The sequence below is a fragment of the Protobothrops mucrosquamatus genome, unplaced genomic scaffold (genome assembly GCF_001527695.2).
Source record: "Protobothrops mucrosquamatus isolate PMUCROS unplaced genomic scaffold, P.Mucros_1.0 scaffold3768, whole genome shotgun sequence".
Classification (NCBI taxonomy): domain Eukaryota; kingdom Metazoa; phylum Chordata; class Lepidosauria; order Squamata; family Viperidae; genus Protobothrops; species Protobothrops mucrosquamatus.
The window spans coordinates 28,207-42,803 of record NW_015389721.1 but is presented as its reverse complement, the minus strand read 5'-3'; the positions used below and the strand labels follow the sequence as shown (position 1 = coordinate 42,803).

The window sequence follows — 14,597 nt, the reverse complement described above, 5'->3', positions numbered from 1 at the left end:
TGGTCTGGAGCCACACGGCTGCTCCTTTCTTGGGAAGCCCTTCCGTTGGCTGACGAGTTGGGCAGGCCTAAAGTCAGACAGACTTTACGTGGGAACCTCTCCCTTCAACCTCCTTCCGCCAGAAGCTTTAAAAGACGCCCCCTTCGTCTGGCTTCAAGCCTTCGCAAGAGATCGAAGCGGGAGCCGTTGCAGATTCTTTCTGAAGTTAAAACCACTTTGCTTCCCGGAGATAAAGCAAAATAGCTAGCAGGCAAGTCGGGATGTTTAACCCGACTTGCTGCAAAGGTTGGCAGTTCAGACAAGACATAAAACAGGCAGACGACACAGGGATTCATCGTGACACTCGTTTTAGAACGGGAAGTTCATCAACAAATCAAAGACAGCTTGCAAACCAGGATGAAGGTTTTGCTAACTCTAGACGACAGTTGCTAACCACAGAGCATTAATGCCTCCAAGAGAAAACCTTTTTAAAAAAAAGCCGTGGAATTGTACAAAAATCGGTGCCAGTTTTGACAGGTGCCTACATTCCTGCAAAGAACGATAACCAGCAATTGTTTGTGTCATTTTTTTTTCCACCTGCCAAACAGCTCGGCCTGTGTGACACGTTAATTTTTAGAATCACCGTCCCTGTGGGAGCCTGCAATGATATACTTTCTCTCAATCAACAACAATACAGGGAGCTTGCTTTCTCACATTTGTGTATTTCTCACGAGCCGCTAAAAAAGTCACTTCTCACATTTTGCTCACCGAGCGCCTTTCGATCACAAATCGGCTACACACGTTCCAGAAGTCACACTTCCCGTGAAGCTCATCCCCCTGTAGATTTGTCCTGCTCGCCTTTCCTTGGGGTGATCGTTCTTCCGACTGTCGTGCACAAATGCAGCCTTTACCCACACACAGAAACCCACCCATGCAAACACACAGCTGTGTGAAACATTAGAATACTGCAGAACGCTGTCAGAATACGGCATCCAGTTTTGGACACCACAATATTAAAAAAAAGATGTTGAGACTCTGGAAAGAGTGCAGAGAAGAGCAACAAAGATGATCAGGGGACTGGAGGATAAAACACACGAAGGACGGTTGCAGGAATTGGGGGTGTCCAGTCGAAAGAAAAAAGGACATGATAGCAGTCTTCCAGTATTTAAGGGGCTGCCCCAAAGAAGAGGGGGGTCAATTTATTTTCCAAAGCACCAGAGGGCAGGACAAGAAACAATGGATGCAAACTCATCAAGGAGAGAAGCAACCTGGAATGAAGGAAAAATTATCTCTCAGTGAGAACAATTAACTAGGGGGACGACTTGCCTCTAGAACAGTGTTTCTCAACCTTGACAATTTTAAGGCATGTGGACTTCAACTCCCAGAATTCCACAGCCAGCATTGCTGGCTGTGGAATTCTGGGAGCTGAAGTCCACAAGCCTTAAAATTGTCAAGGTTGAGAAACACTGCTCTAGAAGTTGTGGGTGCTCCATCACTGGAGGTTTTTAAGAAGAGACTGGACAGTCATTTGTCTGAAGTGGTATAGGGTCTCCACTAGAAGATCTCCAAGGTCCCTTCCAGCTCTGCTCTATTCTATTCTATTCTATTCTATTCTATTCTATTCTATTCTATTCTATTCTATTCCATTCCATTCTTTCTTATTCCAGACTCCCCTTCATTCGGTGATTTTCTCATTTACATCCAGCTATCCATGTCACCTAACAGAATGAAGGTTTGCCACCCAAATCATAGTTATTCATGAGGATTATGTATTTATTTATCTGCATTCTTCCTTTATTATTTTTAACTCAAGACAGAGAACATATTCAACACATCTACCTCATCTTATTTTCTCCACAGCAACAATCCTATGAGGTGGGCTGAGCGAAAGGGACTGGCCCAAAGTCACCCAGCCGGCTTTCATGCCTAAGGCAGGACTAGAACTCCCTGTCGCCTGGTGATTGGCCCAAAGTCACCCAGCCAGCTTTCATGCCTAAAGTGGAACTAGAACTCCTCCTGCTTTCTAGTCTGGTGCCTTAACCGCTAAGTCCAACTGGGTGTCCCCCCATTCTTGTGGCAACTGGAAACGAGCAAGATGGCTTCAGCCAAGTTCGTTGCAGGGCTGACACTGTGTTTTAGTGATGTCAATTCTCCCATGATCATAATTCACTGGAACACAACATTCAGCTCCTCTTCCCCTCTGGAAACGATCAAGCCTCTTGGATGAGAAGCGAAACGACTTCAAGGAAAAACAAAGGAAGGCCAGTTGGGCTGCTAGTAGACAATCCATTAAATATATGAGCCAGCCGTGTGCGGCAGCAGCCAAAAAAGGCAATGCAGTCCTAGGCTGCATCAACAGAGGGATTGAATCAAGATTATGTAAGGTACTAGTAACGTGCTATAAAGCCTTAGTAAGGCCACACATCCAGTTTTGGTCACCACGATGTAAAAAAAGATGTGGAGACTCTGGAAAGAGAGCAGAGAAGAGCAATAAAGATGATTAGGGGCCTGGAGGCTAAAACATATGAAGAACGGTTGCAGGAATTGCGCATTATCAAGTGTAGCAAAAAGGACGAAGAGTGACAAGGTAGCGGTATTCCAATATTTTGAGAGACTGTCACTGAGAGGAGGGGGACAACCTATTTTCCAAAGCACCTGAAGGACAGGACAAGTCACAATAGATGGAAACTGATCAAGGAGAGATTCAAAGGAGAAATAAGGAGAAATTTCCGGACAGTGAGAACAATTAGCCAATGGAATGGCTTCCCTCCAGAAGTTGTGGATGATCCATCCTTGGAGGCTTTCAAGAAGAGACTGGACAGCCACCTGTCAGAAATGGTCTGCTTGAGCAGGAGGTTGGGATAGATGACCTACAAGGTCCCTTCTAGCTCTGGCATCCTGTATTATTCTTGAAAAAGCACCTTTGGAACATGGCTGGGCTTCTAAGGCAGGGGTCTTCCAACTTGGCCCTTTTAGGACTTGTGGACTTCAACTCCCAGAATTCCTCAGCCAGGCATGGGAGTTGAAGTCCACAAGTCGTAAAAGGGCCAAGTTGGAAGACCCCTGGACTTCATCTGCCAGAATTCCTCAGCCAGGCACGCTGGCTGAGGAATTCTGGGAGTTGAAGTCCACAAGTCATCAAAGGGCCAAGTTGGAAGACCCCTGCCTTAGAAGCCCAGCCATGTCCCAAAGGTGATTTTCAAGAATAATACAGAATGCAGACCCCTGGACTTCAACTCCCAGAATTCCTCAGCCAGGCATGCTGGCTGAGGAATTCTAGGAGTTGAAGTCCACAAATCATCAAAGGGCCAAGTTTGAAGACCCCTGGACTTCAACTCCCAGAATTCCTCAGCCAGGCCGGTTGGCTGAGGAATTCTGGGAGTTGAAGTCCACAAGTCATCAAAGGGCCAAGTTTGAAGACCCCTGGACTTCAACTCCCAGAATTCCTCAGCCAGGCAGGTTGGCTGAGGAATTCTGGGAGTTGAAGTCCATAAGTCATCAAAGGGCCAAGTTGGAAGACCCCTGTTCTAAGGAGTTCCGGTGACCTGCTAGCTGGCCGATGGCTCCTTCCACAGCAACCGATATCCAGATCTGGAGAAAACACCCGGTGGCACCTTCAATCCAGGGAGATTTATTGTGGCGTGAGTTCCCCTGGACGTTTCTTCTGATAAAGTGGAGTGGGATCAGCTTCTTCCGTAATCAGTGGATTCATCTTTCAGGCGCCAACGGAATCTGGGTGTTTTGGGTTTGTTTTTTTACTGCAAGAGACGTTTGGCAGGAGCGGCTCCCTGCAAACAGCCACCGGCCCCTCCGATATCGTCTTTATTATCTCGGAGGAAATGGGGGGGGGCCTTGAGGAGGGAGGGGGCTTTTGTGCGGGGGTTTTGACATTCGGGGTTGCAAAGCCGCCGAGGGCGGGTGTTGGGAAACGTAGCACAATTACAGCAGAAAATTCTATCTCTCCATCACCAATTACCAGACTCTACAGCACTTCCCAAACTGAAAAAAAATAAATAAAAAAATTGCTCGGCTGACTGCAGAGTTTTTAGCCTCCACATAACACACCTTCACTGCAGCAATTAACATCCCCGGAAAAGATTTATTTCCTGTTGGTTAGAAGGGAGAAAGGGAAAGGCAGCCGGGGATGAATTTGAAGCCAAGCCTCTCCCCCCCCACACCCACTCAGAAACTGCCCAAATTGGAAACGGAATAAAATGTGGGGGTTTTTTTTCCTCCCAAAACTTGTGGGTGGATCCACCGTTAATAAGAAAAGGGCAATGGGTTTTTTTTCCCCCGTAATGATAAAAGTGGGACAACAGGAAGAGCTGATTTAGAATCATTCTCGAACCCTTTTAATCAACTCTTAACTGACAGTTGTCCTCACGGCGGATACACAGAGTGCCATGGGGGGGGGGGTCTCTCGAAACTCTGAACAGGACCCTCCCACGTTTTATTTGCAGGGAGTGGGCAGGGGTTTGTGACTTTTAATTTGACACTCTTTAATGTATTGGTCCAAATTTATAGGCTGACCCGTAGCAATTCCCCCGCAGCTTCCAACTACAGAAGGAGGAGAATATATAGAAATACTTGCATTTTTTTTCCAATATAGGCACTCCTTGAATTACAGCCATTCATTTAGTGTCCCTTTTAATTTATAAAGGCCCCTGAAAAAAAGGGACCCATGACCGTTTTTTCACACTTATGACCATTGCAGCATCCCCAGGGTCACGTGATTAAAATTCAGAAGCTCGGCAACTGGTTCGTGTTTATGACGGTCGCCGTGCCCCAAGGTCACGTGATCCCCTTTTGCGGCCTTCTGACAAGCGAAGTTAATGGGGAAGCTGAGTTCACTTCACAACTACAGAGATTCACTTAGCAAGTGACTGGTATAGGTTCTCCTGCTTGAGCAGGGGGCTGGACTAGAAGACCTCCAAGGTCCCTTCCAGATTCTATTCTATTCTATTCTATTCTATTCTATTCTATCCTATTCTATTCTAGGCAAAACCTTCCTTATATAAAATGGAATAGAGTAGAATAAAGTAGAGTAGAGTAGAGAGTAGAGTAGAGTAGAGTAGAGTAGAGTAGAGTAGAGTAGAGTAGAGTAGAGTAGAGTAGAGTGTAGAGTAGAGTAGAGTAGAGTATGGAAGGGAAGGGAAGGGAAGGGAAGGGAAGGGAAGGGAAGGGAAGGGAAGAGAAGAGAAGAGAAGAGAAGAGAAGAGAAGAGAAGAGAAGAGAAGAGAAGAGAAGAGAAGAGAAGAGAAGAGAGAATGGAATGGAATATAATGGAACGAAATGGAACGGAACGGAACGGAACAGAACAGAACAGAATAGAATAGAGAAAAGAAATGGAATGGAATAGAATAGAATAGAATAGAATAGAATAGAATAGAATAGAATAGAATAGAATAGAATAGAATAGAATAGAATAGAGGAATGGAATGGAATGGAATAGAATAGAGAATGGAGGAATGGAATGGAATGGAATGGAATGGAATAGAACAGAACAGAACGGAACGGAACGGAACGGAACAGAATAGAATAGAGAATGGAATGGAATGGAACGGAATGGAACGGAACAGAACGGAATGGAACAGAACAGAATAGAATAGAATAGAGAAAAGAAATGGAATGGAATGGAATGGAATAGAATAGAATAGAATAGAATAGAATAGAATAGAATAGAATAGAATAGAATAGAATAGAATAGAGGAATGGAATGGAATAGAATAGAATAGAATAGAATAGAATAGAATAGAATAGAATAGAATAGAATAGAATAGAGGAATGGAATGGAATGGAATAGAATAGAATAGAATAGAATAGAATAGAATAGAATAGAATAGAATAGAATAGAATAGAATAGAATAGAATAGAAAATATGGAATGGAATGGAATGGAATAGAATAGAAAATATGGAATGGAATGGAATAATGTATAGAATAGAATAGAATAGAATAGAATAGAATAGAATAACTTTATTGTCACTTTGAATGTACACTAATCGGCATACATTAAAAATGAAACTTCGTTGCATGCAGCTCTCAAAGGGTCACTATCTCCGATAGACACTACATCAATATGACAAAAACAAACACACACAGAATTATGCGTAGACCCACCTATATTATATGACACAGGGGAAACAACACAGCCTAGTCCAGGGATAGGCATCCACCTGCCTGGCGAGAAAAAAAACAGGATCCTGTAAGAAGAGTGTGAAAGAACCTGCAGTGGGAAGGGAGGCGAGGCTGTGAATTTGCGACTGCCCAGACAGGAATCTCTTTCCTTGCTTGACAAGTTGCTTTCCAAGGGGAGCGGTGGAGATCTCTCCTGCCAAAATCTCGGGGAAGCCATCCAGGATTTTATTTTTTTTTTCCTGGCACCTGACCGTTGCCTTCTTCCCTTGCCAGCCCGCCTCTCTAACAGCGACGGAGGGAAACTAATCAAGGAGAGAAACAGCCCAGAACGAAGGAGAAATTGCCTGACAGGGAGGACAATCTAAGAAATAAAAACCAGCCTTGACAGGGGTGAAAATGCACCATCCTTGGCAAAGCGGGTCTGAAATTGTTCTGACAACCACCAGGGAGATGGGAAAACTTTTGGCTGGGCTACAGCGGTCTCCTCTCTCCTCCTCCCCCCCCTTTTTTTTAAAAAAAAATATTTTATTGGATTTATATAAACGAGGAAAGAATAGGAACAATACAGGTAAGGGGAGGGAAGGGGCTGGGAAATTGGGATGGAAAAAGGGTAAGGTACAATAATCTCACGCTTTTAACAAACAAGCTACCGTCCGGATCGTAATAGTAAATAAAGGTAATTTATATCCTACTCAGCCATTTTAAAATAAGATTCACTATAGCCATGTTACTAATGACGGATAAACAGATAAAATTCATCTGTGTAAATAAACGTAATTAATAAAATCTCAGCTAATCATAACCGTCGATATTAACGGTTGAAAATCACTAAAAATAAAGACGTTGTCAACCTACGACCTATAACTCAATTAAACATCCATCATCTATTCCAGGGGTAGTCAACCTTGGCTCTTTGATGACTCGTGGACTTCAACTCCCAGAATTCCTGAGCCAGCTAAGCTGGCTCAGGAATTCTGGGAGTTGAAATCCACGAGTCATCAAAGAGCCAAGGTTGACTACCCCTGATCTATTCTATAATATTAGATTTCTTTTCAGATTCTAACGCGTCTCTAACCATTGATAAAAATATTTATCCCAAGTTTTAAAATAAACTGAATCATCTTTCTCTTTCATCTCCAATGTTAACCTATCCATTTCTGCACAATCTAGAATTTTAGTAATTATAGCCTGGTCAACCCACTGCCCAGCCCTTCCCTCTCTCGGATGCTGTTTATTTTCACGCAAAGCGATGCAGCAGAATAAAAGGAGGATAAGCGAAGGGGGGAGATGCAAGCTCTCCACTGGGACCAGCGGGCTATTTAAGAGAGATGAATGCACAAGTGCGCACGCACACACACACACACAGGAACAAACTCGCCATTATTTCTGGGGGGGGGAAAACACCCGCCCTCATAAAAGCAACTTCTGCATAATCTTCCTTCGCTTTGAAGTGCAACCCAGAGCTGTAATTTCTGCTTTGCAGCCTATCCGCTCCTTTACAACCTGAATCTCCTCTGTCCCAATGGAGACTTCAATCAGGATAGAGCTGGGAGGGACCCTTGGAGGTCTTCTAGTCCAACCCCTGTTCAGGCAGGAAACCCTATACCATTTCAGACAAATGGCTGTCCAATCTCTTCTTAAAAACTTCCAGTGATGGAGCACCCACAACTTCTGGAGGCAGGTTGTTCCACTGGTTAATTCTTCTTACAGTGAGGAAGTTTCTCCATAAATCCAGGTTGCTTCTCTCCTTGATTTAATTTCCATCCGTTGCTTCTTGTTCTGCCTTCAGGTGCTTTGGGGAATAGATGGAACCCCCCCCTCTTCTTTGTGGCAGCCCCTCAAATACTGGAAGACTGCTATCATGTCCCCCCTAGTCCTTCTTTTCTCTAGACTGGACACCCCCAATTCCTGCAACCCTTCTTCATAAGTCTCCAAGTCCTTAATCATCTTAGTTGCTCTTCTTTGCACTTTTTCCAAAGTCTCAGCATCTTTTTTTGCAATTTTGTATTACAAAAAAGGTTTTGTAACCTTTTTTGTAAATATATGTATACATATGTCTGTGTGTATGTATACATAAATATAAAGCATAGGTATATGTGTGTGCATATATGGGTATGTCTATACATATATGTGTTTCTAATAACATTAAAACTAAAACAGTGACTCCTGGGTGTAATCATCTTCCCAAAAACAAACCGTGAACACCAGGAGTATATCAAACTATCAAAAAGTTTAATAACACAAAACATAAAACAAAACTACACCAAGCTTTCGTCGGACTCCTTCCGACTTTGTCAGGGTTACGTGCCAGTCCATGAGAGAGTCTCTTTTATAAGCCATCCATCATCTGCGCCCGGCTCCTGGACCTCGTCACCGGTCCCAGGCGATTGGGCTGTGCCTTAATTACAGTCTTCACACCGGTAGTTAACTTTCTCCTGCCTCCCCTGCCTGCGTGCGTGATGCTACTAATTGCTTCTGTCTGTGGCCTTGGGTCCGGTGCACCCTGCCCCCCCCTTTTTGTTTATACCTACTCCCTATGTCCTCCAATTCCTCTCCCTTTCCACCATCTTTTCTACGATGTATTGCCAACTCCACTGTCCCCTGCTCCCTATCCCCCTCCTTTTGTCCATCATCCTCACTACCAGTCCGGTTGCTATCCTTCATTCCCTGGGGCCCTTTTGCCCTCCTCCTCATCCTCATATGTGTGTATGTGTGTGTGTATATAGATAGATAGATATAGATATATAGATATATAGATATATAGATATATAGATATATAGATATATAGATATATAGATATATAGATAGACAGACAGACAGACAGAGATTTGTTTGAGAGCGGGCATCAGAATATTATTTTTTAATGTGTGCCAGTGTGTTCACAGAGAAAAAGTGACAATAAAGGATATCTTATGTTCACACCGGTGTGTATGCTACCAACAGCCATTTTGCTCAGAATCTCAGTCTCCCAATCGGCCTTTCTAAAGACATCTGGTAACACCAACCGAGCTGCCCAGGCATCCAGCTTCACAGAACTATCAACTCAGGATAACAGTCAGTTTTGATGTTCTCCCAACAAGCCTTCACTTAACTCAGATAGTAGACAAGCCTCCATATATCCTAGATCAGGGGTCTTCAAACTTGGCCCCTTCATGACTTGTGGACTTCAACTCCCAGAATTCCTCAGCCAGCATGGGGGAACTATGGCCCCTTCATGACTCCTGGACTTCGACTCCCAGAATTCCTGAGCCAGCATGGGGGAACTATGGCCCCTTCATCACTTGTGGACTTCAACTCCCAGAATTCCTCAGCCAGCATGCCTGGCTGGGGAATTCTGGGAGTTGAAGTCCACAAGTCATAAAAGGACCAAGTTTGAAGACCCCTGACCTAGAGCATCCCCTGTGTGGGGCCAGCTGAATGCTAAGCTCCAGAAAGCACATCTGGGTCACCACTATAAGAGAAAAGAACTCATACTTGGACACCAGCACCATCCTTTTTAAAAAGAAGAACAACACATTTTTTATCAATAAAAATAAAATACAAAACAGAAAAACGAACATCCAACACTATCAACAAAAAGAAAATAAAGTCTTTTGTACAAAAAAAAAAACACAAATGTCCAATAAATCTAACATTAAACATAAAGAATCCATCCGAACTGCTGAAAAATACGTTTTAAAAAAAATAACCAAATAGGTTCTGCTCCCCTTACATGACGGGTCTACAAATAGTTATAAGCTTTCCCATCCGTATTTATCAAAAATGCTATATAAAAACAAATATTCCATATGTGGAACTCAATCTATCTATCCGTCTATCTATCTATCCATCCATCCATCCATCTCTCTGTCTGTCTGTCTATCTATCTATCTTTCATTCAACTTTCTATCATTATCTATCTTTCATTCATTCATTTTTCTATTTATCTATCTTTCATTCAATTTTCTATCATTATCTATCATTCATTCAATTTTCTATTATCTATCTGTCCGTCCGTCCGTCTCTCTCTCTCTCTCTCTCTCTCTCTCTCTCTCTCTCTCTATCTATCTATCTACCTATTTATATATCTATCTATCTATCTATCTTTCATTCATTCAATTATATATATATATAAATAAATAGTCAACAGGTTATCCCAACTAAACCAACACCATCCTTGATGGTTTATGCTAAGCAAGCTTAAAAACAAAGAGAAAGATAAACGTATTTTAAAACCACTTGAGCTGGTCCAAATTTCCTTTCACAGCTCTTCCTGCCCAGGGACAGCTGGGGGTACAGGTAGTCCTCGACCTACGACCACAATTGACCCCCAATTTCCACTGCTAAGCAAGGGTGTTGTTAAGTGAACTTTGCCCAATTTTACGACCTTTTTTGCCACAGTTATTAAGTAAAATCACTGCAGTTGTTAAGCGAATCACAGGGCCGTTAATTGAATCCAGCTTCCCCCCCACCCTTTGACTTTGCTTGCGGGAAGCCGGCTGGGAAGCCCACAAATGGGGATCACGTGACCCCAGGGCAGCGCAACAGTCGTGAGTCCATGCCAGTTGCCAAGCGCCCGAATATTGATCAGGGGCGCTACTACAGTCGTAAGTGTGGAAAACCGGTCGTAAAAACCACTTTTTTCAGTGCTGTTGTAACTTTGAATGGTCACTAAATGAACAGTCATAAGTCGAGGACCACCTGTGCAGATGCTTGAGTCATTTGTAGGAAGCCAACATTGGTTAGTGCCTCGAATATTGTTAGCCTACTTCTCACTCCTGAAAGCAGGTTTGCAAATCTACAGAGGTGTCCGCCGTCCACGCAAATCTCCCCAGATGCAGCCCCCCCTTCCTGTAATCCCTCCAGACTGCCCCCCCAAGTCAAAAGGAGAAGCCCCCCCCAAAGCCACTTACAGAGCTGTAGAGGTACCCCTCGCCGTTCATGGCCACGTAGAGGCCGGCCTTCACCCCTTGGATGGCCACCACACGTAGGCCCACTGGAATGAGGTTGAAGAGGGCTGGAAGAGAGGAAGGAAAAGGTCAAGGACTTGGGGACTTAAAATTGAGGGGACCCTCCCCACACCCCGAGTCAGGAGGCATCGCTTCTCGTGCAACAACTTCCAGCACCTTCAGGGTGCCTAGAACGTTTTTAAGCAGAAACATCTTAAGAAGCCAGAGACATGAGGGTTCATTGACCATCTAAAGCCTTGGCTCTTTTATGACGCGTGGACTTCAACTCCCAGAATTCCTGAGCCAGCATGGGGAAACTATGGGCCCTTCATGACTCGCAGACTTCAACTCCCAGAATTCCTGAGCCAGCATGGCTCAGCATGGAAACCTCTCCCTTTCCCTCAGCATGGCTGGCTCAGGAATTCTGGGAGTTGAAGTCCACGAGTCATAAAAGAGCCAAGGTTGCCTTGTTGTTAGTTGTGAAGTCATGTCCGACCCATCGCAACCCCACGGACAATGTTCCTCCAGGCTTTCCTGTCCTCTACCATCTTCTGGAGTCCATTGAAGCTCAGGCCTCCTGCTTCAGTGACTCCATCCAGCCACCTCCTTCTCCGTCGTCCCCTTCTTCTCTTGCCCTCCATCTTTCCCAGCATGAGGCTCTTCTCCAGGGAGTCCTTCCTTCTCATTAGGTGGCCAAAGTCCTTGAGTTTCAACTTCGGGATCTGGCCTTCTAAAGAGCAGTCAGGGTTGATCTCCTCTAGGACTGACTGGTTGGATCGCCTTGCAGTCCAGGGGACTCGCAGGAGTCTTCTCCAGCACCAGAGCTCAAAGGCCTCCATCCTTTGGCCTTTCTCAGCCTTTCTTATGGTCCAGCTTTTGCAGCTATACATTGCAACTGGGGAAACCATGGCCTTGTCTATACGCACTTTTGTTGGCAGGGGGATGTCTCTGCTTTTTAGTACGCTGTCTAGATTTGCCTCTTTGAGACTTGCGGACTTCAACTCCCAGAATTCTATGCCAGCTGGGGAATTCTGGGAGTTGAAGTCCACAAGTCTTAAAGTGGCCAAGGTTGGTCACCCCTGATCTTCAAGTATGTGAGGAACACAGCTAAGATGCTCTGTGCTTCTTCTCAGTGGATATTTCATTCAACCCCTTCAATTATTAAGAGGACTGGCAGATTAAGCTTTAAGAATGTACGTCTATGTCAAAAATGATGTTCTAACTAACAAATTAGTCCGATACTCAGCATTTTTCAAACTTGGTTACTTTACGATGAGTGGAGTGCAACTCCCACAGTTCTCTAACCAGGATGCTTTTAAATGAGTGGACTTCAACTCCCAGAATCCCCCAGCCTGTGTGCTTTAAGATGGGTGGACTTCAACTCCCAGAATCCCCCAGCCTACGTGCTTTAAGATGGGTGGACTTCAACTCCCAGAATCCCCCAGCCGGGATACTTTAAGAGTGGAGGACTTCAACTCCCAGAATCCACTGGCCAGCATGCTTCAAAAGGGGTGGACTTCAACTCCCAGAATCCCCCAGTCTGCGTGCTTTAAGATGGGTGGACTTCAACTCCCAGAATTCTTCAGCCATATTTATTTCTCCCAATTCTGAGAGTTAAGGTCCGTATATTTTGAAATGGCCAAGTTTGAAAACTGTATTTACTATAACCAAATTTGGAAATTGTTTTATGGATTATAATTATGCACATAGCCATCTGGAACATCCAAAGCTTGAGTTTTGTTCCAGAAAAGGTTTTATAACATTAGATTTTGTTTGGCTGGCTATAGCATTAAGGAGGAACAGTTCTAGCTTAATTAGAAATTCTCATATATATTATTTTTGCTCTTTTTGTCAACCGCTGATACGATTTAAATAGTGCAGTGGTTCTCAACCTCTTCCTGACCACCAACCCCTTTTAAATAACTTTTGTGGTCATGGACCCCCAAGACTTAACTCAAGATTTAAATCATAACATTTCTTCAAGCCTTCACAGACCCCCTGTGATGACATTGCTCCCCCCCTCACGTTTTCAGGGACCACAGATTGTGAACCTCTGAAATAGTACTTTTTAAAGAATAGAATATAGAATAGAATAGAATAGAATAGAATAGAATAGAATAGAATAGAATAGAATAGAATAGAAGCTGGAAGGGACCTTGGAGGTCTTCTAGTCCAGCCCCTTACTCAAGCAGAAGAACCTATACCATTTCAGAAAAGTGACTGTCCAGTCTCTTCTTAAAAACTTCCAGCGATGGAGCGCCCACGATTTCTGGTGGCAAGCAGTTCCACTGGTTAACTGTCCTCACTGTCAGGAACTTTCTCCTTAATTCCAGGTTGCTTCTCTCTTTGATCAGTTTTCAATCATTGTTTCTCGTCCCTCCCTCTGGTGCTTTGGAGAATGGGACCCCCTCTTCCTTGTGGGAGCCCCTCAAATACTGAAACGCCGCTATCATGTCTCCCCTATTTCTTCTTTTCTTTAGACTAGCCAAACCCAAGTCCTGCAGCCGCCGTTCTTCGTATGTTTTGGTCTCCAGGACTAACTTCTTGTCTGATTATTCTGATACCTTAAGCAGTCTAGTGTGACTTGCATTTTGTAAATTCTGTCTGCATTTTGATATTTTGCAAATCTTTATTCTCTTTTAAGTCCCTTTCTTCTTTTTCTTTATTTTTGTCTTCAAGTATTGTTAGAACAAAAGCATTTCTAAAACCAAGTAAAATTGGCAGAAATCTCCCTATTCACTTTCCAGCTACCACCTGTTCATAGTTTTCATTATTATTATTTCCTTGATACTATTTATAGCTTGCTCCAATCCCACTCTGGGGAATTTGGATTGGAAGAACAAAGCAATGGCAATAAATACCGCTTGCAGACCATTAAAAGCCACATAATAAAGGACATCGGATGAATTAAAGACCAAAAAACATCTTAACGTGAAAATTGCTTTAATTTGTTTGCAAAATGCAAGAAGGGCCCCAGAAACGGAGGGTTTCGGAGAGAAGGCCCATGCTCCACATCCCTCACAAGGGGAACCCTCCACTGGGCCTCCCTCAATGGCCAGACTGGACACACACCTGTCCAGCAGTTGCGTTTTGCCTCTGCTGTAGCTTCCAAGCCATTTCTGAAGCCCACCAGACTTAGAGTCAGCAACCGGGGGCCACCGAGGCAGCAATTAGAGTGTTAAGTGACATCACCAAAGGATCCAGCTTCATGCTGGCTTTTAACTGGGATACCAGCCAAATCCGGGCAACCCTAACTAGTTCTGGTTCCACCTTAGCCGTGAAAGTCAGCTGGGTGACTTTGGTCCAATCACCGGGAGACAGTGAGTTCTAGTTCCGCCTTAGCCACAAAAGCCAGCTGGGTGACTTTGGGCCAATCACCAGGAGATGGTGGGTTCTAGTCCCGCCTTAGCCATGAAAGCCAACTGGGTGACTTTGGGCCCACTGGGAGATGGTGAGTTCTAGTTCCACTTTAAACATGAAAGGCATCTGGGTGACTTTGGGCCAATCACCAGGAGACGTTGAGTTCTAGTCCCGCCTTAGGCATGAAGGCCAG

General features: G+C 44.2%; 1 protein-coding gene across 4 annotated transcripts in view; it reads right to left on the bottom strand.

Annotated features, from left to right (window-relative positions):
- Nucleotides 1-14,597, bottom strand: part of LOC107298164 (fibroblast growth factor 12) — a 48,158-nt gene that overhangs the window by 25,854 nt on the left and 7,707 nt on the right. For all 4 annotated transcript variants that reach the window (XM_015827528.1, XM_015827529.1, XM_015827530.1 and 1 more), the window contains one exon: nucleotides 11,009-11,112. In XM_015827528.1, coding sequence (XP_015683014.1) covers nucleotides 11,009-11,112 — 104 coding nt within the window. The remainder of the gene's footprint in view (nucleotides 1-11,008; nucleotides 11,113-14,597) is intronic.